This window comes from Hippocampus guttulatus, chromosome 5 (genome assembly GCF_054856545.1).
Source record: "Hippocampus guttulatus isolate MCC_2025c chromosome 5, RoL_Hgut_1.0, whole genome shotgun sequence".
In the NCBI taxonomy this organism is placed as follows: Eukaryota; Metazoa; Chordata; class Actinopteri; order Syngnathiformes; family Syngnathidae; genus Hippocampus; species Hippocampus guttulatus.
In genome coordinates, this window is record NC_141265.1 from 13,404,570 (window position 1) to 13,425,487 (window position 20,918).

A 20,918-nucleotide genomic window follows, 5' to 3' on the forward strand; every position below is an offset into this window, starting at 1 on the left:
GTTTGCTTGTTCTAAAACCACTGGGGAAGAGCTGAAAATAAAGAGAGGCAAAGTGTTGAGCAAGTTACAAGGGGTCGTTAGTCAGGCAACCATTGGAAAGACTCATTATGAGCACTGACAATTGGAACAACACGCAAGGTTAGAAGTTCCCCAGACGCCAGACTTACGTCTCGTATATTTGGAACAGGCGGAGTCAATCTTCACTCGACTAAACATACGGGAAGTATGTCAACGTTTCACTTAAAGCGGCAAGCTCAACCTCATTCCCTGAATAGAAAGCTGTCAGTGCAGGTGTCAAAACATCATACCTTCACACCCTATGAGGGGCCGCGCCAATGGCGGGAACCACAAAATCTCAAGGGAAAATGCTAAGACGCCCCAATATTTTAGTAACCTGGCTTTCTCTTCTCACCCCCTCCCCTTCCCATCAGGTCAATTTGGCCTAGATCAGACTCGATACCCAACTAATGGATCAGATCGGACCATCCCTAAAAAAGGTGCGATAATATACCAAGACTTTACCTTTGGCCACAATGCGCGACACAGGATTCTAGTTAAGGTAAGCCATTTCTAACTAAAAAGAAAAACTCTGTAGTTAGAAGTGGAAGTTTTGTCCAACAGGAACTCGTTCGTTGCAGTCAATATTGGGTACACTCTGACGCCCTAACACCACTCTCAGAGTGTGTGTGTGAGTGTGTGTGTGTGTGTGTGTGTGTGTGTGTGTGTGTGTGTGTGTGTGTGTGTGTGTGTGTGCGTGTTTGGAGAAGCAGAGCGAGCTCCCCTCCCATGAATTTCTGAATGCACCTGTTATAAAGCAATCATTGGTTCGTGCATGAAGTGTTTCCATCTGCATTGCCTGATGCACTGGGCCCCCACTTATTTTTTTGAGGCACTGTGAATAACCAAAAGGCACATTTGAACTACACTCTGAGTTTCCGAACGGTTGGAGTGAAACAGTGTGCGCTCAGAGAATATGCCCGAACACACCCATGAATAGAGAATGGGGCTAGCTCTCTGATCTAGTCTTGGTCTCAACACTGGAGTGACTTATAGTCCAAAAAATGCGGTACACAGACAAATACATTTTTACCAAAGCAACCGCAAACTTAAATGCACTTTATTCTATTCCACACCAAACTCCACAAACACCCTCCTGTTCCCGCTTCACTTTGCGTCATTCAATACAGTACCTATAATGATCATTAAGAGTATTCAAAGGTTTCAAAAACACTGCCAGTATATATTTTTTAAAACTTACAAAGGCAACAATAGAAGAACCTCACTGTCAACCAATGTCACAGAACAGAATGTGTCCACTGTAGTATAGAAAAACAAAGGACTAAGGTTGCTAAGAGGCAGGAGAACAGAAAACGAGTAGATCGATTCCAGCATTTACGCCAAGCCCTTTAAATCAAAAGTGTCATCCGCGAGAGAAGCCTTTGACACAAACCAGAAAACCCTTTTTCGAACCCCATCTAATGTGTCCAAATTTGGTAGCGCTCCCATTGGTCTTCGCCCAGTGCCTCTTTGTATGTATTGTACGTGTGTTTCGTCTGCTCAGGAGGCCATGTTGGGTGAGCCGTCAAAGTACACATTGCACCTGTCAAATGCAGTGTGCGGAAGGCAACAATAATCCTAACATTCATCAAAACAATACATCTTGTGTTGCGGGCCTGATGGTAGGAGAACTTCGAGCACCGACGTGCCCGGCGCTTCAGGCTCCCTTTAAGGGAAGGGGAGGTACTCTTATTGCTTCTCAGTGTGTTTACGTTTCTCCACCTCAAGATCCTGCATCTGTGCTTGTTAAACGGCTTCCTTGAGTGCTGTGCACTTCCAGGAATCGCACCGTTTAGATTGTACAGAGCCACACGAAAGAAAAACATCAACAGGTCTGACGTCTGTACGCAAACGTCAGCGTGAGTGCAAAACTGCGTGACGCTATGACGGAGCAAACAAAAAACACACGTTCACCTCCTTTGCTCGCTTACAAATATCATGATTTGACGATAAGGTATTTTTATTTAAGAATGATTGAAACAAAGACACAAACGGATGGCCAAAATGTAGTCAGTAAAATCCAAACACATTTTACAATTTATTTACGACGGGCTTCCACAGGGGGAAGGCCTTTTTTTTTTTGAAACATTTTTTACAAAGTTTGCAGTATAATGTATATAGTGTATGTCAAGTGAAAGTGGCGTTTGAGAAAAAAAAAACATCAATTGTGTGTCAGAGCTGACTGGAACACAAATCATCGTAAAAGGCACATAACACAAGAAAAATATCTTTTAATACTACTACTACACAGGGAAATTGTTTATAACAGATGGAATTGATGGCAAGTCTCTACATTTTGAATAATCCAAAAGAATGAAATTATTCTACTATTTTTCATGATGGGTAAATTAAGGTCTCTATTTGGGTTGCATTTGTCGTTATTTGCATGGTTCACTTGAGGATTAATTGGGGCACAGCTTCTGTTAGAGGAATGGCCACTGGATTATAAATCCTGAAACAATTTCATCGATCTAATTATCAATACTGAACCATGTTGATATACCAATTCGAAATTTCAAAAAAGCACACCGAAAGTCTAGTTTCTTTCAGTTAACCGACACCGCACCAGGATATTTGGCCATGTTTCACCCTGGTTTGTGGTAGTACATGCACATAATTGTACAACTCAGCATCAGAGAGAAATTGAACTGCAATTTGTCTTACCTCCAAGTTCTTTAACATTCAAGATGGCATTCGGAAATGGCACTGCTTTGATGCTAAAACCTAAGGAGGAAAAACAAATGTCACTGTCGTGAGAGTCAAGATTTTGGTATTATCCCGAGATATTCCCATAATTCCAAGGGATTGACGGTGCCATTTTGTTTTCTCATTCAATATTAGAATGCATAGTATTTCTTTCTGCTGGTGGGTCAGTAGACGGATTGAAAACATATTTGTATGACATAACATTTTGTGTGGTCCAAGTCGGGAGACTGGGATGGGGGGTCTTGGGGGCGTGCCAATATGAGCTGAACATCATGTCTTGTGCAGTTCACATGTGTGCTTTTAGGAGGAAAAGCAGCACAGAAAACACAGTGGGGGGTCAAGATTGCATCTGGTTCATGTCCAAATTATACCGACGTCTATTTGTAGACACAAACACATTTTATGTGATCATGACGTGACTTTAAGAGCATTACAACAGCGAAAAGCTATGAAGGCAGATGTGGGTGGGAAATGGCAGGCACATCTCTTGCAATTCTTCCCAGTCGATTTTGGCAGATGGACACGGTGCTGACAGCTAAATGTTATTTCAGAGAACCTTACAAAGATAATTGTCTGCTAACAAAAACAAACAAACAAACAGGTATTTTGTATCTAAGGCAGGTGGAGACAGATTTCCCTTCCTTTGAACAACCTCATTCCGACTCGGTGGCCTGAGGAAGCACATTTCTCCCTAGTTAAGGTACACAGTGACTAAACCTATGATGGGATTTCTGCAACAGCTCAACGCTGATTGCCGACAAAGCCGGAGGAGCCAGAGGAATGTCAGTGACCTTGAAGGGCTGCATTACGTGTATGGCGAGTGGAGCGCTGACTGCCAGGAGACTTGTGCGCTCACCACCGAGCCTCCTCTTCTGGACATACTTACCCAACTCCCACTGCACTGGAAGGGGGAACCTGTGTATTGGCGGGTGAGGTTGCAAGCGCTTCTCTGGCATGATTACGAGACAGATGTTTGATGAAATGCCCCCGACCCCCACCTCCTCCCCTACGCCGATAGTTGTAATAAATGGGTTGGTTCAAATTTGAAGGACAGCATAGTGTTATTGAAGGGTTGGGGCAGTTCAGGGCTTGAAACAATTATTGGAAAGCAAAGGTGACCTATTTAATCTTCCTGGAACAGCGGTCTAAATGTTTTGCCCAAATACCTGTAGTGGGAACGATTCCGTTGCCGCCTTCACTGCAGAGGCGCGACAGCAGGCTGGTCTTTCCAGCACCTGTCAGGCCAATGCACACCACATCATACTCCGGTCTTGGCGGTGGCGGTCCTTTACAGCACAGTGCCCGGAAACACTGTAACGAAAACAAACACGTCCATGGATCGACTGGAGGAGGGCTCAAATTCTTCAGTGAGACTGGGATAGTGATTAAGTTTCTGCATTTGGAGTCACAAGAGCGCTGAAGGAAGACTCTCATGGGCCTCCCAGCTGTCTTCATATGAAGGAGGAGGAAAAACCGAAAGAAAGAAAAAATGACCGTGTTTGCGCTTGGAAACACTTTCGGAGTGGCAGCTGATGTCAGCGCAGCCAAAAAGTTTCAGCTTCCACCAAAGTAACACCAACATCTTGAAATGGGAATGGGAAATGGCAAAGAACAAAACCACGACTTTGATTTGTTTAATTTTAATGTCATTGTGTCATAGTGTAAGAGTTATGAGGTGTTTTGGATGGGTGCATCCAAGCGCTGGTGCAAATTATTTGTGTCTTCAGTGCGCGCGCGCGTGTGTGTGTGTGTGTGTGTGTGTGTGTGTGTGTTTGCGTATGTGTGGATACCCTGTCTGATTGGGCCCGTATGTCAGCCAGAGGCAGACCTGACACTCAATGAATCACGGCCTGGGACTCAAGGCCTGCTGTGAGACATTAAGGGGCAAATGCGGTGTGAACCGTGAATGAGATCTTTTTAACTTGTGTGGAGGGATACATAGCCAAAACTAAAGAGTTTTTTTTTTTTTTTTAACTAGTGTGGCAGGAACCAGTCTGGCTAGGGTAGAGCAGAAACGCCGACAAACCGTGACTCTTACCATCTACTATCACATTTCAGGGGGAAGAAGATCAAAACAAGGTGTCTCACGGCTCTTGTCCGTTGACGACCCTGTTCGAGACACCACTATCCTGTTCAATCAAAGGTTGACAGGAAGGAAAACATGCGAGCGTATACAAACTGCAAGCACATTCTCCAGGTGTGCTCAGCCGTGACATTAAAAAACCTCAGCAACTATAAAAGAAAAGAAAAGGAAGACGGGAAGAATTCCTATCAAGCCACTGAGGAACACTGACCTCTTGTCATGACATGCATGGTGCATTTTGAACCTGCATCATCCCCAGGCTGGCTCTGATATGATGATATCCAGCTCTTGGTTTCTTTTCAGATTAGCTCACGATGCCTCGAGTCTTGCGCGGACTCCAGACATCGGTGACCACGAGGGTCACTTTCCAGTGCAGCGCCAAAACAGAGCTGCTGTTTGATCGAGATGTGGGGAATCTCACTTCAGCAGAACCAGACGTTGACTGAGCAACCCGAACCCCCCGACTCCTTCGTGAACCCACCGGTCTACTCAAACAGGAAACATTCCCCTCTTCGGGAGAAATGGGAAGATCAGAAACACACACATATACGCATGTGAGAAGGAGCAACGCATGTAAAAAGATGGTTTCGTGAGGTCGCTCTATTTTCTCTGCTCTGCTCGGATGTTTTGGTCCTTACCACCTCCCGTCTGCTTTGCCCCACGGCTACATGCAAAGATGTCTACGGAGAGTGAAATTTGCCCTCAGCTGTCAATCCACTGCAATGATGAGAGACAAAAGTGCTACACAAAAGCTGCATTGGGTGCCAGAATATTTGTTCACCATTTTGATGATCGAATAAAAGTGTTCCAAACTGGTATTGAGTGGAGGCAAACTTCTTCCTTTCCTGTACAGTGCAGATTTCACAAGCGCTACTCAAGAAGCACGGAGTGCCTGACCCTGGGGTCCCAATGCACACCGGGTCACTGCGAAAGAGAGAAATGGTAGCTCCCACCTCTGGCCCCACTTTGACAGCACCAAGATTGACGAGGGGGAGCTTGGTCAAAAGACTCACAGGAGAAAAATAAATACATCCGAAGACTCAGGAGATGACCCTCTCCTGTCAGACAGGCTCCCAAAGATCGGCGATGTTGTGCCAGAGACTCTAACGTCAAGCGTGACTGCCGCACGGCGACTGCCTCCAAACATTGCCAAACACATTTAAGCAATTAAAAAGTGCTAAATTGATTCCGAAGGGCAGTTAAACTCCATTTTATCATCACTTGGCCATGGCTCGGACACCCTCTATCTTTACTTCTCAATCAGCCGGCTCCCCTAAATAATGAACACAAGACGAGTCAAAAGTATGAATTCCTACCCTCATAATGAACCTCATTCACAAACGGTGCGTACACACAAACGTCGCTTAAATGGCACCGATCAACTGTTGAAGCACAAGCTTGTTATTCATCAATATGCTCTTCACTGAATTCCTTCCAACCCTCCGAACAAATTTCGAAGCTTAAAATGAATTTTGATTCACTAACATAAGCACGTGTGATAAAAGAAGAAAATTGGCTGATGCGTTCGCGTCTTGAATCTGACTGTGATTTTGCGTATTCGCTCATTTTATGTGCAGAGTCAGACAATGTCTACGCTTTACAAGTAAATGATGCACCATTGTTATCAAACTGAAACTCTGGTACATTAGGAATTTAATGAAACAATTCTGAGGTCGCAAGCACTAAAAACTGTTCCAGGATAAATGTGTTGTAAGCCCCTGCCAAAACACTCTCTATGACAGACAATTTCATTGATTGTCTGTCTCTTGTAAGACCGGGTTATATCTGAATTGTCATTTCTTGAAAGGCCTGTCGAGACATTACCTCATTGTTACTGTGAAAACTGATTAACCAGGCTTTACGTAAATGACCAAGATTGGAAAACATAAATATCACAGCCATGTTTTATTTTTCTCCTAGAGGAAAAGGTGAAAAGAAAAGACTCGAAATAAGTAAATTTAGCTGTTGTGGCTTTTAATCAGGGGCATTATTTGGAACGAAATCTACAGTACTTCAAATTAGGAGGGAAACACTCCTCTGGCTTTTTACATTCCTGCCTTTGAACATTGTTCAGTCAAGTTCTGTAAACTATGCTAAAAGGCAGATAAAGCCAAAAGCTATGACAGAGGCTGACCTCAGATGACCGTCTGTTGATCTGCGCTTTCCTAACGGGTCAGATCCATGGATGTTTGGGCTGTAGAGCGCTGGAAAATGCTCAGGGCACTGGATTGAGCCGTCATCAATCGGGAGTTGAAAAATAAAATGTGAAAACTCTGCCGCCGATGAGTCATCGCCCACCATGTTGTAAATACACCTGCTGTGATCGGACATAACAGGAGCCGGGCTCTTTTTGGAAAACCCCTTTATATTTTTAGAAGTAATAAATGTAGGTTAGAGGGAAGCCGCTACGGCTGCAGCAGACTGGTTCATGTTTCACTCTCGTATTCCGCGGCTACCGTTGGGACACCAAAGGACATAAAGCTGAGCTGAGACATGAATGAGAGCATAGTCCAAAATTGAGGCACCCAACCAAGCGTTCAGTTTCTATGGCGTAGTTTTCTTCTCCCTTGCGAAATCACTGCAGAGTGGCAGGGGTTGTCACAAGGGCACGTGTACTGTAGGTCACAATGTTGTTTTGTTTTTGATTCGGCAGGCACGTTCGCTTTCATATTAACGATTCTGGTGCTGAAATTAACCTTCAAAAGGAAGTACGTACGAGTTGTACTTCAATGTGTAAACTGTCGAAAAATTCACTTCTCGTGACCATAATAGTGATTATATATCAATTAATCAAACACAGCGATTGAAAACTGGGAAACTGTGATTGCATGATTTCCGAGATGCAAAATGAGTGCACTGCCAAACATTAAGAGTGATTTGCACAAAAATTCAAAACTTAAAAAGCCCCCTTAAGGCTACTTATGTTTCCCCTCTGCAGTTACTGGTAAATACTAATCGCCGCAATGTACCATACCCATTTTAAAATAGATTTATTACATGGTCAATGCTTGACTCATTATTGGGTTTGTCACTGGTATGATCCTCACATACATTTTTTTTTTTTTAAACAAGAAACCCCTGTGGTGGAAAGAAGAAAGTTGTGCAAATGGGTCCTTGCTCAAGCATTTGGCACGGCCATTGGTAGATTGCACAACAATTGATATGTTGGAAATGTTTGCACTGGGCCTGGCGGTTGTGCTAATGAGTGTAAACTCCATTTCACACATGACGATAACAAAAGGCAGCATAGGCCTGATGACTGGGCAGTGCTATAATTTATCTTGACCGATTACCCTGGGGTGCGAGGTGCAATCTGTAATGAAAACAATCGGGCAGAGCATTGTAAATTTGATCGCCTCACACAGACACGTGCTAAGGGACAATGTAGACTTAAAAGATGTATTCATTGCGCAATCAGGGAGGAACTATGAGAAGCTCCGCTAGCTACTGACAAAGAAACAAGTGGGTGATTTCGCACTTCAGCGGGCCGTATGAGAACATCACGTATGCTGCGGGAAATTTTCCATTTTCACTTTATTGAAAACTACTTCTGATACAAAAATCATGCATTTGTTCAACATATAGTAACGGGGGAAAAAAAAGATCTTCCACGAGATGGTAAATAATGTAGTGTACTGACTTTTTACATTTTTGTTTGGGTGTACAATGAGATTTGTCAGATTTTTTGATTTGGCTTAATTAAAGTTTGGAAACACTAATCTAGAGGAGGCAGCAAAGTAGCGGCTGGAATAGGGGAAAAAAAAGACATGCCAGATACCAGTGCCTGCGAATCATCTCCACAAACAGGCAGACATAAGACACAAACTTTAAAAATTTATTTCCAGACGACATGTCGGGACAACACTTGTGTGCAGGGCTTTACTTCTGACCTTTGGAAATGACAGTCGTCTATATGGGCGTCTATCCTGACAGAGGAGTGGCGCTAACAGATTAGAGTGTACACAGTCATAACACGGGCCCACAAAGCCAGCAAGAGAAAGTTGGGAGGCATGCAGGAGACCGGCCAGTCGGGGATGTAAGTCGGGGAATTGGAAGCAGGGAGGTGGATGGGTGTACAGGGAAGAGGGGTTGGAGGGGCATTCATTCATCCTCATTCATCTTCTCCCCCCTTCAGTTGTTGTTATTTGTTGCTTTGAAGTTGGATGGGGGCCTGCTCGGTGGGATTCAGCACAGTGAGGGAAGGAAGAGGGTGCTTGGGGCGCATTGCATGCCATTCTCATTAAGAGGGGAGAGAGACATGTGATCCACAAAAAGCGGCAAACTGGACTCTTCCCATGCTTAGTGGATGCTGCGTCAAAGCTTCGGTCCCTGCCACACAATGCCCAATTCACCCAATTCCATTGATTCTACTCTGTAATGACACAAATATATGACGAAGGAACCAGCGTGTAAAAGGCACTTGTAACGTCCCTGAAAGCAAATGGTCCTTGTTCACACTCACACTGACATGGGACCAAAAAAAAAAAGCACAAGTTGCAACTTTTGTGTTATTTATTGTACTCAGAGATAGGAAGTGGATATGTTGACTGTCCGGTCTTTACTGTTACATCCATCCATGCATGCATGCATGCATTTTCTACGCTGCGTACCCTCATTAGTGTTGGGGGTGAGCTGAAGCCTCATATTGACACATTGAGTCTTCAATTCAACTTACATAAATAAATAGGGAATCCTGAAAAGATGTATTTATTTACTTACTTACATTTAATTGTCATTTTAACACTGGTATTTGGTCAGTGTAGCATTTACATTTCAGTTTAAGCCCGTATCCCACTGAGCGGCGACGGTTCTAGAGTGTTTGCGAATGTAGTGAATGTTGATTTTTCATCGGGGGGTTCGTTCAAGCTCCCGAACGGTCGCCAGACATTCGCCAACAGCTTTGATGGTCGCAAACAGTTAAAACTGTTGGCAAACGCCTTTGCACCAAACTTGAGTTAACTCTGACACTAACTAACTAAATAACTAAATATCAACATTCACTACACTTGCAAGCCTTCGCCTCTCAGTGGGGTACGGGCTTTAACTGTCCTGGCCATACCAGTTTGTTTGCAATCAAATCTGGACCCCACCTCTTCAGTCACTAGCATTCGAATGATTGCTTTCACTGTCACGCATTTAATAATAATAATAATAATAATAATAACAATACATTTAATTTTGAAAGCGCTTTTCATTGTACTCCAAGACACTTTACAAGAGTTTAAAACACGGGATAAAGTGTACAGTTTAAAGCCAAGCATACATGATTTAAAACCAATTTAATGAAGCGCACTACCCCAAAAGGTTGTCGAGGTGTGTTAAGCATGAGTGTGAACACAACCCAGAGTCCACAAAGTGATGGTATGAGAACGCCCGTCGCCACAGCCGCAAAACACCTGTGTGCAAAAAGATACATTCAACACAATACGGGAAATACTGTACACACAATCGTCAGTAGACAATGGCGATGAAATTCAAGATTCACTCCGCTTTAAAAATTATGGCCAACTAAGGACACCATAACAGGTGCCAGTCATTGCGCCCCGCATCAGAAATAGATCCCTGACCAAAAAGACAGACGCACGGCCACAAGGAAGGGCACACACATGCGCACACACACAGACGAACAGATGAGAGCCTTTGGGGGATACGAGACACTCCGCACCTGAACAACGTGCTTCCAGTGGTGTGGAACGTTGCAATGAATGCAGAATATGTCCACTGTTTACTTGGATGGCTGAAAAGGTGATATCTCTGAGATGGAGTGGATTGAAATGACAGACACAGAGCAATAATAAGACGACACCGTCTGTACCGGCTCAATATCCCGTCTGGGGAAGCAGACCGTGTCTTACCTAGGCGGACAAAACAACCCGCAAACTATTATGCCTGCGTGTGCAGAGGGTAGACTTCCCCCACCATCATCACCACCACCACGCTGTTTTAAAGCTGATTTTCTTGTCACCATTTTGCAGGCACATCATCCCCTTATACTAAAGCCATATCCTCGCTCTCTCTCCCCTTCTCTCTCTCCCATCACCCCTGCTGCCCAATTCATTCACCCCACTTCTGTCTGTCTGGCCTTCATTTCAGAGCTTCGACACCACTGCCCTGACGCTAAGGTGTCTGGACAAGGAGAGAAGCTGGAACACACACACACACACACACACACACACACGCACACAAAGATCTACAGTGAAGTTAGAGCGCCCCCTGGCTTCCCTCCAGAGCACATGACACAGCCAAGCAGTGCTGAAACTCACTTAATTTATTTGAAAAAAATGAAGTCTCGGATTTGGATTTAAGTTAAAGTGAATTATGGATGATCATTTTCACGACAATGATCATCCATGAGTGCTAATCATGATTCGTAATGTGACGAATGTCACTTGAAAGGTCTGTGAAAGTAAATTGATGAAAAACAATTGACTACTAAAGTACATTTCTTCTCAGAAATAGGTTTGCAGTTTAGAAATTTAAGTGGCGTTTTTAGAACAAGTGATGCCATTTTATAGAAATGTTGCCGCACGTCCTTGGAAAATATCTTGGAATTGCAAGCTTAGAGGTGGTTATTTTTATTTTGAGAAAAATGTCAGCCAAGAGAAGGGGTTCTCTTTTAGCAGACAAAATCAATGCGTTGAGGAGGAATGTTGAAAAATAAAGAAGGCTTTTAGTTTTACACTCACTTGAAGGCCCTTTCGGAACCAATTTTTGACAGGCATTATCGCACAAAAACGATTTTTAAAAAAAATCATTTTTCTCCTCACATTAAAAAAATGAAAAAAAAAACTCCATTTCTCCAAAACGCATCATGAGATTTTTTTTCTTCTAATTCTAGATGCATTGTAATCAGGGGAAGTGGCAATTCCTGCAGACTCAGCACTTGGACAGACTGCCATTTTTGGAAAATGTTACTTTGCTAATATCATGAAGAGTCTTGAAACAGACACCTGGCAGGTTCATGGTCGGCGTCCGGGCTGTTATTCTACTACGGATAATGCAAATCCATATATCCTTTAAATATAATTAAAGTGGTCAGGATGCGATCACGTGATCACAAATTCAGGTCAATCGTGTATGTAACCATTCGCTGATCGGCATCAGGTGAAAAGATACTATTTTTAAAAGTTTAATGATGAGCCTGATGTACAAAGATACAGTGGTAGGAGCAGTCACAAAAGAATCTTTTTGGAATTGATTGCCCTATCGGTAAGAGCTGCACCTTATGTCGTAAAAAATATATTGTTATCGTGATAATGGCCCAACATTCAACACCCATATCGCATGTTTTTTCAAATATCATGCAGCTCGCCTACCAATTATACAGTAGATTACTTGAGGCTTCTGATTACGTGCTTGCATTAATCTTGTGGGGGCATTCCAAAGACAAAGCTGTTTGAGTGTTTGAAATACACAAATTATAATTCTCTTTGCTTAACTCAGTCACTCCCAAAGACGTATTTAGACGTCTTTTCAGACTTGGTCGAGAATTGGCTGGTACTGAATGAGTTAATGTTCAGTGTGACGGATGAAAGGTACTTCAGATGGGATTAAAACAGCTCAAAGCTTCTATCTTGAAGAAGGGTGCATTATCTGCCCGACTGCTGCTTACTGTGAAGCGAGTCCGGTTAAGTTTGCCACAACCAAACAGCAATTTTCTCTTATGTTAGCGCTTGCAATAACAACGGCAGGATGACAGCTCACAAGTTGACAAAAACTCAGAAGTCAGTTCACTCGCGTCTCAAGGCCCACCGTAATGCCAAGTGGAATAGCAATAAGCTTAGTTCTGTAGTTTTTCAGGTTCAATGTAATGGCGTGAGACCCAGGCGCTGGAATTCCAGAAGTACCAACGCCGTCCTTCTACTCTGACATAGTTGCTTGCGACCCTCTGATGTTTTTTTTCTTCTGTGGGTAGGGGATCAAAGACAGAGAGGGAGCCTTTGAAAAACATTTGGGCTGAGAATGGACGAGACGTCTGTCAGGAGGTGTTTCCCACCGGGCCCGTATGTTGGATATCGGGCAACATACATACGGCTCAACTTGAGCGCTCTGTCCACCATCAATAAAGCATCTGGCTGTAGAAATGTGTCCTCTTGAGACACTACCAACATAGCACCCCCTTAAACTCCCAAGCTGCACAACACCATCACCCACCCTCACCCCGCCCCACCACACCAGAGCAACCCTTCACCCCAAAAAACACTCAAGCTTCATCACAGAGGATTAACCGGAAACCTTGACACAAGCCATTGTTGCGGCGGTAGAAGGGGGCTCGTGGGCTTCTGCCATCCTGTGTGGGTCTTCTTTTTTTTTTTTTTTTGCCGCCACTTAAGATTGTGAGACCGAAGCACCCTCAGCCCTCTCACTAACCTCCCTAAAGCACACACATACACACCCAACCACAACTTTTCAACAACAGAATGAAATGAAAGTTGTTCTGGAGGAAAGAGATTGGTGCGTGAAAAGAAAGTGAAATGGAAGCGACGCATATCTCGTGGGGGGGGGGGGGGGGGGGTGACAGCTCACAAGTTGACAAAAACTCAGCAAAAGTGCTGAGGATGAGGAGAGAGAGAGTGTGTGTGTGTGTGTGTGTGTGTGTGTGTGTGTGTGTGTGTGTGTGTGTGTGTGTGTGTCTGTGTGTGTGTGTGTGTGTGTGTGTGTGTGTGTGTGTGTAGAGTAGGGGGCGGAGGGTGCTGTAAATCTTGATGTCAATGACAGGAAGACTGTTGCAGGCCATTACCATAAATCTGACAAACGCTAATTTGATGGGAGGCTGTATCTGTCTGCTAAAGGACCAGTCTAGACGCTCCTATTGAGGGGTCCTACAGCGTAGCCCTGTTTGTTTCCAACACCATCTGGATGTGGCAGTAAGTGTCTGCTGTTACGGTTCACATACACACGGCAACACATGCGCACACACAGAGACACACACAAACAAGTGCACAAAGCGCACCGTTCCAATAGCTGCTGCAAAGGCTTTGACATGTATATTGCCTGAACAATACTTTGTGTGAATTTTGCGTAATTCGCTGACAGTCTATTCAAAGTGTCACTTCAGGCAAACATAAGGACGGCAGGTTACTTACCTATATATATATATATATATATATATATATATATATATATATATATATATATATATATATGCAAGGCCAATGATAAATGCGATATATAACCGAAATAATATAGTGAAGATTATATTTAATATCACATGAGCAGAAAAATGTAAATTCCTGACATTGACGACATAATATATCCAATAAGTGATACATCGATGACATAATATATTCAAGAGGTGATATATTATGTTGTCAATGTCAGGCATTTACATTTTGGTCTTTTGATGCCATTTGCTGCTTGGTATCACTATCAATATTATTCCGTGACTTTATTCTTAGAAAATCTCTTGTGTTTACCTCTACAAGCTGCCGTTCGTATGATATTAAATATAATCTTCACAATGTTATTTAGGTTATATTTTGCATTTATTTTTGGCCTTGCGTGTATACAGATAAGTAACCTGTTGTCCTTATGTTTGCCTGAAGTGACACTTTGAATAGATTGTCAGCAGATTACGCAAAATTCACAAGTATTGTTTAGGCAATATACAGTACATGTCAAAGCCTTTGCAGCAGTTGAAAAACGGATTGTACTTTGTCTAGAAACATGCTTACACATCCCTCCATAGTTGAGGTGCAAAAATTAGACCACGTAATGACTCTGGAGCCTGGACTATACCCCACCGGGTCATCACAGGGCTTTCCATGTCACAACAAGAGGCGCTAGTCACCAGCTAGTTCGCGAGATGACATGCTTCTAAGTCTCCTCTCATCCGGTAGACAGTCTCGTCCACGGCGTCACCTCCTCGTAGGGAACTTAAAAACACTTAGCTAGAAAAACAACAAGATGAGAGTGCTGCCACTGATCAAAAACAAACAGGGTTTTTCCTTCGTTCAAAAGTGCGTGGCAGCTGCCTCCAGCTAATTTTGTGCTGCTTCGAGCCGGACCGATTGCTATCGCTCAACACAGCGTGAAGCTCCAGCTGTGCTGATTGAGGGATTATTGTCCCTCTGAGGCAGCTTTGTATTTTAACTGCAGTTGCAGTGTTGCGCCACTATGGAGGCATTAAAGCAACAGCAGTGCACAGGAAAAACCTTCAACAACTAGCGAAGAAGAAATAGATCGAATCGTGTTTTGTTTTTTTTCCCCCCATGCTAGTCGGTGCTATCCGCATTCTGATTTGCCCTGGAGAGTGGTACAAACAGGTGGGGGGGTTTGCATGCAAGCATGTCATGTTTATTAAAATAAAAGTTTCCTTCATGTCAAAGTAACGTTTATGATTTTTAGCGTTGCAAATATGGCAGAGATTTTTTGTATTTTTTTAAAGCAACCTCCCGAGGAGTGAAACAGAGCAGAGAAAGTACGCATCAGGCAGTTAAAATGTAATCATTCATGGGGGTGATATCATGTGGAAATTTCAAACACTGGTGATAGGGAAGGTCAGAATGCAGCACAGGACGAGTCGGCACATTGACTTTGTGCTGTTATGCTCCTACTTGGAAACGGATTTATGTAGCCTTGACATAAATCCATTTCCAAGTAGGAGCATAACAACGCAAAGTCAACGTGTACGTGATTGAAACATTATTTTTTATTCCTCTTTCCATATCGTCTTAAAAACAAACGGACCAGTGGCTTTAAAGAAGGATAACCACATATTATTCGTATTAGGAAGTCCTCTCCACCCCCCCACCCCAAAAACAAAGAAAAACCGAAAAGCTGTTTGACAATATAACCTTGACAACTCAGTAATGCATAATCAGACTTGTCAGTTTTTCAGAAATGTGTCTTCAAATATGTCAGCAAGACTGACGGGACTAAGGGGCCACGGCGTCCAACAACCATACCGCCCGACACATTTATCTGTCTGGAGCCTACCTGGCAGCCACTGTGTGCTCCCGCAAAAGTACATTAGGTAGACAATGACAGGGGGGGGGGGGGTTGGGGGGGGGCATTAAGGGGCCCGCCCAAGGACTGTTTTCATGCTGCACCCCCCTTTTTGTACAAGAAAGCAGGAGGCTGAGGTGGTGGCATGGGAGCTGCATTCAAAGAGAGAAGACACCTTTGCTCTGTGGGACATCCGGAGGATAGATAAGTGGGGCACAGAATGGAGGGGAGCCACGGGGCACCATTATGGTATATAAATCTTGTAATTGGAAAGGGTGATTAGCTAGGCTGCATTAGCATATGGCGGCAAAAACTTTGCTTTCGTGGGCAAACTGTTGGGCAAAAAGATGTTTTTCCATACCCATGTAGGAGGATCAAAGCTCAAGGGGCCCCCTTTTGAACGGCCAGAAACCAGTGTGCACGAACCGAGGGGGGTGCGGGGAGCCCCATCTCATAGACATTAAAAGGGTGGATGGGGTGGTTAATTGTCCCATTTACATCAGTGGTAGCACATTTTCATAAGGCATCTTGAGATGACAAACTAAATTCTGATAAAAACAAATCTTTGGGCCCCCTTTCTCACTGAATCAAGTGTGGGAAAGTTTCCTACAAGAGGACATTGTTATAAAATATGAAAGAGGCTGCCCCATCAACTATTTCTAGGCCCCTGGGAGAGGAAAAAAAAAAAGAAAGACCTGATGGGGACCAAGTGAACAATAAATCTGTTTTAATACATCGAGATTAGAATTGAATGAGTGTGACCGACAAACTGGGAAAGTCCTTTCAATTACAAAAAGATCCTTGCAGGATATGCCACATGTTTTGATTCCTAAAATAGAGGAAGGTAATCCGTACATCATACCGTATCACACAAACAAGGTCAGTCCACACCGACCAGTCTCCAATTAACCTTGTGTAACAAAGGACAAGCTAACAGGATACAATAAAATAGATTTATTATTACAAAACTATTTGGACTTACAGGAAGCAATATGACCGTTACTAGTCACACCACTATTACTAGTGTCCATCAATGTCAATTTACTAAAACAAAATAACACGATGTACTGTACGTTTCCAAATGTAATGATTAATAAATCTTTGTCTAGTAGCAGAGTTGTCCAAGTTGTATTTGAAAGTGTCAGACAACAAGAAAAAAAATTTCAACAAACGATAGTCCACAATATTGGTAACTTAATAGTGTAATTGTTAGTCATTTTTAACTCAGTCACAAAAAAAAAATGTGCAAGCTAAAAATAGCTTGTACAATCTCAAATGGGTTTTTAAAAGTTTGATTTAACTGTTGCGGCTTTTAATCAGGTGCGTTTTGAGGTCTGGAATTTATGGTATTCTATCAGGCTAGGAACACCATGTTAAAAGCAAGTTTGTGACGGAGTCCCATTCTGAAGACATAACCCAAATTTGTCAGGATGTGCAATAGTGTCTCACTGACCTATGCTAATGCGGTAATAAAGTCATAAATTCCCAAAGTATTTTTATGAAAATCATTAGCCCGTGCACATAAAACAATCGGAAGAAAAACAGCAGTGACTAAGTGGGTCATTCTTTTGGGGAGGATTTTAAATTTTTAAACGATTTAATCTTCAATGTTTCCTACTGATCAGCATGTTCATGATGTTCTTGATGGTTGACCAGAATGTCATTGGCTTGTCTTTCAACTCTGTGGGGAACCCCGCATATGATTTTGTACCATGGACAAACTACACAAAAACGCTATCAAATGACTCCAGTGTTTGAATAACATCTCTGTTAAGAGCTTGCTTGCGAAAACAAAAGCAAATACTGATTTTTCTGCACTGTGAGCAATTAAGCAGATAGAAACATAACTCTAGTAATATGAAACATAAGGGCCGATTTTTGAGGCTTAAAATGTAGATGATAGCCATCTCTTAAGAGATCCCCCAGTGCTAAAGTATTTTGCTCTCAACATGCATTCAGTGCACAATGTTGTTGTGACTTTGTTTCTGGTGTTTTAATGACCCCCCCACCCCCACCCAAAAAAAGCTACTCCCACACTTGGCTCATATTAGATGCCCATTCCCCAACAACACTACACTAAAGTACATCCAACAATAATCCCACAGGCTTTTTTTTTTCATGTGACATACTTTATTCATGTGAAGTTGCTGGCCTATATGCACTCCATCAATGTGCATCGGGAAGAGAAGTCGCTTTGGTATAGTTTTAGCATGTTGTATAAATAATGTCCGACTTCAAGTCTCAACTAGTTTGCAGTCTAAGGAAAAACAACATGACGTCAAGTACGGGAAGTTGAGAAACATCATCCAAAATCTCAATCATGTAATAGTTCTCATCGTGTAAAATTACCACAATTGCATTGAAACAGAAATACAGAACATTTCCGGGGTGGTTCGTTCATCCCAATGGAAATATAGTTTTTTTAATAATTGAATGATTAACAGATCATAATATACTGTATAATTTTTCATATAGTTAAATCATAAACATGATAAATACCAATCCCGAAAAGCAAGTATAGCAAATGTGGGCAGACTTAATATCACCACAAGGCCTTTGAGACTTCCCCATTCCACACCACAAAAAAAAATTGGAGATTTTCCATTGAACTTCATACTCCTTTTATTAAGTATATGTTATGCAGTTTGAGATGTACACTGGTTAAGCTCACAGTACTTTCTTTCATATAAATTGACTGCAAGCAGACAATGTACAATCCAACTTGCTGACCGGGTGGACGTTTTTGGCCAATGGTACTTACTGAACATCATGTTGGACCTTCACTTAGGTCAACATGATTCAGTTAGCAAACGGGATATGCACTGTTGAACAAATAAATGTCAAATTTCTTCAAGGAGTTTTATATCAATGTGTATTATACTATGACTGAGTGGGCATGTCAAGCTCAACAACATCCAAGAACACAAATACGTTGAAAATGATGGAAAATAAGAATAATGATTGATTTTTTTTTTCAATCATGAACATTTTTAACAGCTAAAAACTGTATAACGAGTCAGTACTCTGTCGATGGTGAATGATAACAATGATAATGGATGTGACAGTATGTGGGAAATGGGAGGTCGTTTCGGGTGGAGCATGATTCTTTGTCAGAAACTAAGCAGACACATTGTTTTAACCTTTGCCGGAGGAGCCTGTGTCTCATTCCCAGGGGCTGGCTGTGTAGAAGGGTCAATGACTTCAATAGGCCTTCATTAAGCACAGTTAGTGTCAACAGTTAATTATGCAAATTAGGAAACCCCAGTACGAGTTCATGGCCTTACCCTTTCATTGCCTCCTCGCATACACAAAATGTACCACCCTGGAGATGAACACCCACCATATCCCACATATGCGCTGTACCGCCTTTCATAAATTTTTTTTTTGCTCCTCACTCATTTCTTGTCAAGAAGAATCCAAAATGTGTTATGGTGCCGATACATAAATGGAGGCCAACGAGGCCCCTGAGGTCTCCAGTGGCTTTTCTTGCCATCAAAGAACCTCAGGAAGATTCTTGCTGGGTGAGGTTGAAAGCCCACCAAGTTCTCCTCATCAAGACCGAGCGTGTAGGGGGGGTCGCCTCCTCCCAAACAAAAATGAGGTCGAAAAAGTGCATCATAACAGTCAATTAGGCAAATAAAATGCATGACAGCCAAATTCCGGCATTGTCTGGGGGTGATGGTAATGACAGGCCTTTTGCTCTTCTGCCTCTCCATACATGTGATGTCAATGGCCCCATGACTCTCTGACACTGGGAAACGAAAGCCATCAGTAATTAATAATGGCACCCCTCGGGCCCCTCAGTTGGGTCGACTCGAAACGCTGAATTCAAAGTCACCTAATAGGCTCTTCTCACTGTATTTCTGCTGGATTGCTCACACATGCTGGAGTTTGGCTCAGGTACATTGTTAAGTCAACTATTAAGAGGGACTTCTCTCCATTATGAAGGGAACTGTTGTGGGGGTGAATTTAATCAGGTTTCCCTCAGCCCTCTCTCCAAACCAGTTCACGTCTAAGGACTGGAGAAGAAGTACCGCGTTTGTTGTGGGAGTTCAGGACGTTTTCCAAAGCACATTTCCTTTTGGAGTCGCCTTGTTGTTGACTACTTTCCCAAACCGGCAAATTAACAGCTGTGTTCTAACAAACAGACTAAGTGTACTTACGTAATAGAAAATAAGAACCAGATAGGCACCATCCAGATGTCCACGTAAAAGATGACGCGATGGGTGCAAAGTTCCATTTTGCTCAGACTGTGTGATGGCCGTCATCGTTTTCGTAATACACATCAAGCATCACTATCTTGCACTGACCGCGTCAACTTGTAGCAGAGTCACTCTGTGCTGTTGATGTAGATGTTGGACATTGTTTCGGCTCAGACGGACTCCACTCCTTTTGTTATCTTCTGTAATAACGAATGTGACTTTCAATTTCCAAAGGGGTTTGAGGTGTGAATGATTCAATAACTAAACTCAGTTACCTCGCTGGTACAAGTGGTAACACTGCAATTTTTATGGAAAGGAGATCCGCTCAGACTCGTGAGTTTAAGGTGGCACGTAGAAAAATCTCCCAGGCCGCCTGGAAATCCCGCAGCCACATATTTCGCCTTTTCACACTGCGTTTGATTTTGGTACGGACGAACGACAAAGCCTCGGTGTAAGCTCCGCATATTTCGAAGTGTTTGCGTAGCAGCCAAGCGGGAAGTGCCAGAGCCTTTACCGCTGGTTGGCGTATGGGTTAGCACTTCTGAAATCACTCCGCCAGCCCCTCCCCGATTGGATGGGCCTGCTGAGGTCACCGCTTCTTCGGGTCGCTACATTCCATCCCCTGTGCCCTCGTGTCGCATTTAAATGAAACCCATTTAAAATAAAAAGCACACTTCAAATTTGAACATGCATTATCTCGCACATGTGCAGTCGGCTAGTCGGGACGTGTTGACTGCTCCGACTGTACTTACACTTTGCGGTTAAGAAAATAAATAAATTTAAAAAACTCGAAAACAAAGATGCTACTTCAGTGGGCCTCAACCTTTTTACGCCATGGAGTAATTTTAACGTACCAGAATAGAAAAAAAAAAGAGTGAATATCAAACAACTCATCATTATGTTAGTGTGATGGCTGAAGTTCT

The 20,918-nt window shown here is 42.9% G+C and overlaps 1 protein-coding gene across 3 annotated transcripts in view; it reads right to left on the minus strand.

Moving 5' to 3' along the window:
- Positions 1 to 20,918, minus strand: part of LOC147205135 (ADP-ribosylation factor-like protein 15) — an 83,728-nt gene that overhangs the window by 48,839 nt on the left and 13,971 nt on the right. For all 3 annotated transcript variants that reach the window (XR_015100901.1, XR_015100900.1, XM_086110979.1), the window contains exons 2-3: positions 3,930 to 4,074; positions 2,722 to 2,781 (exon numbers count right to left, since the gene is read on the minus strand). Coding sequence is in view for 1 of the 3 variants with exons in the window: in XM_086110979.1 (XP_085967105.1) it covers positions 2,722 to 2,781; positions 3,930 to 4,074 (205 nt within the window). In the remaining 2 variants the exon portion in view is untranslated. The remainder of the gene's footprint in view (positions 1 to 2,721; positions 2,782 to 3,929; positions 4,075 to 20,918) is intronic.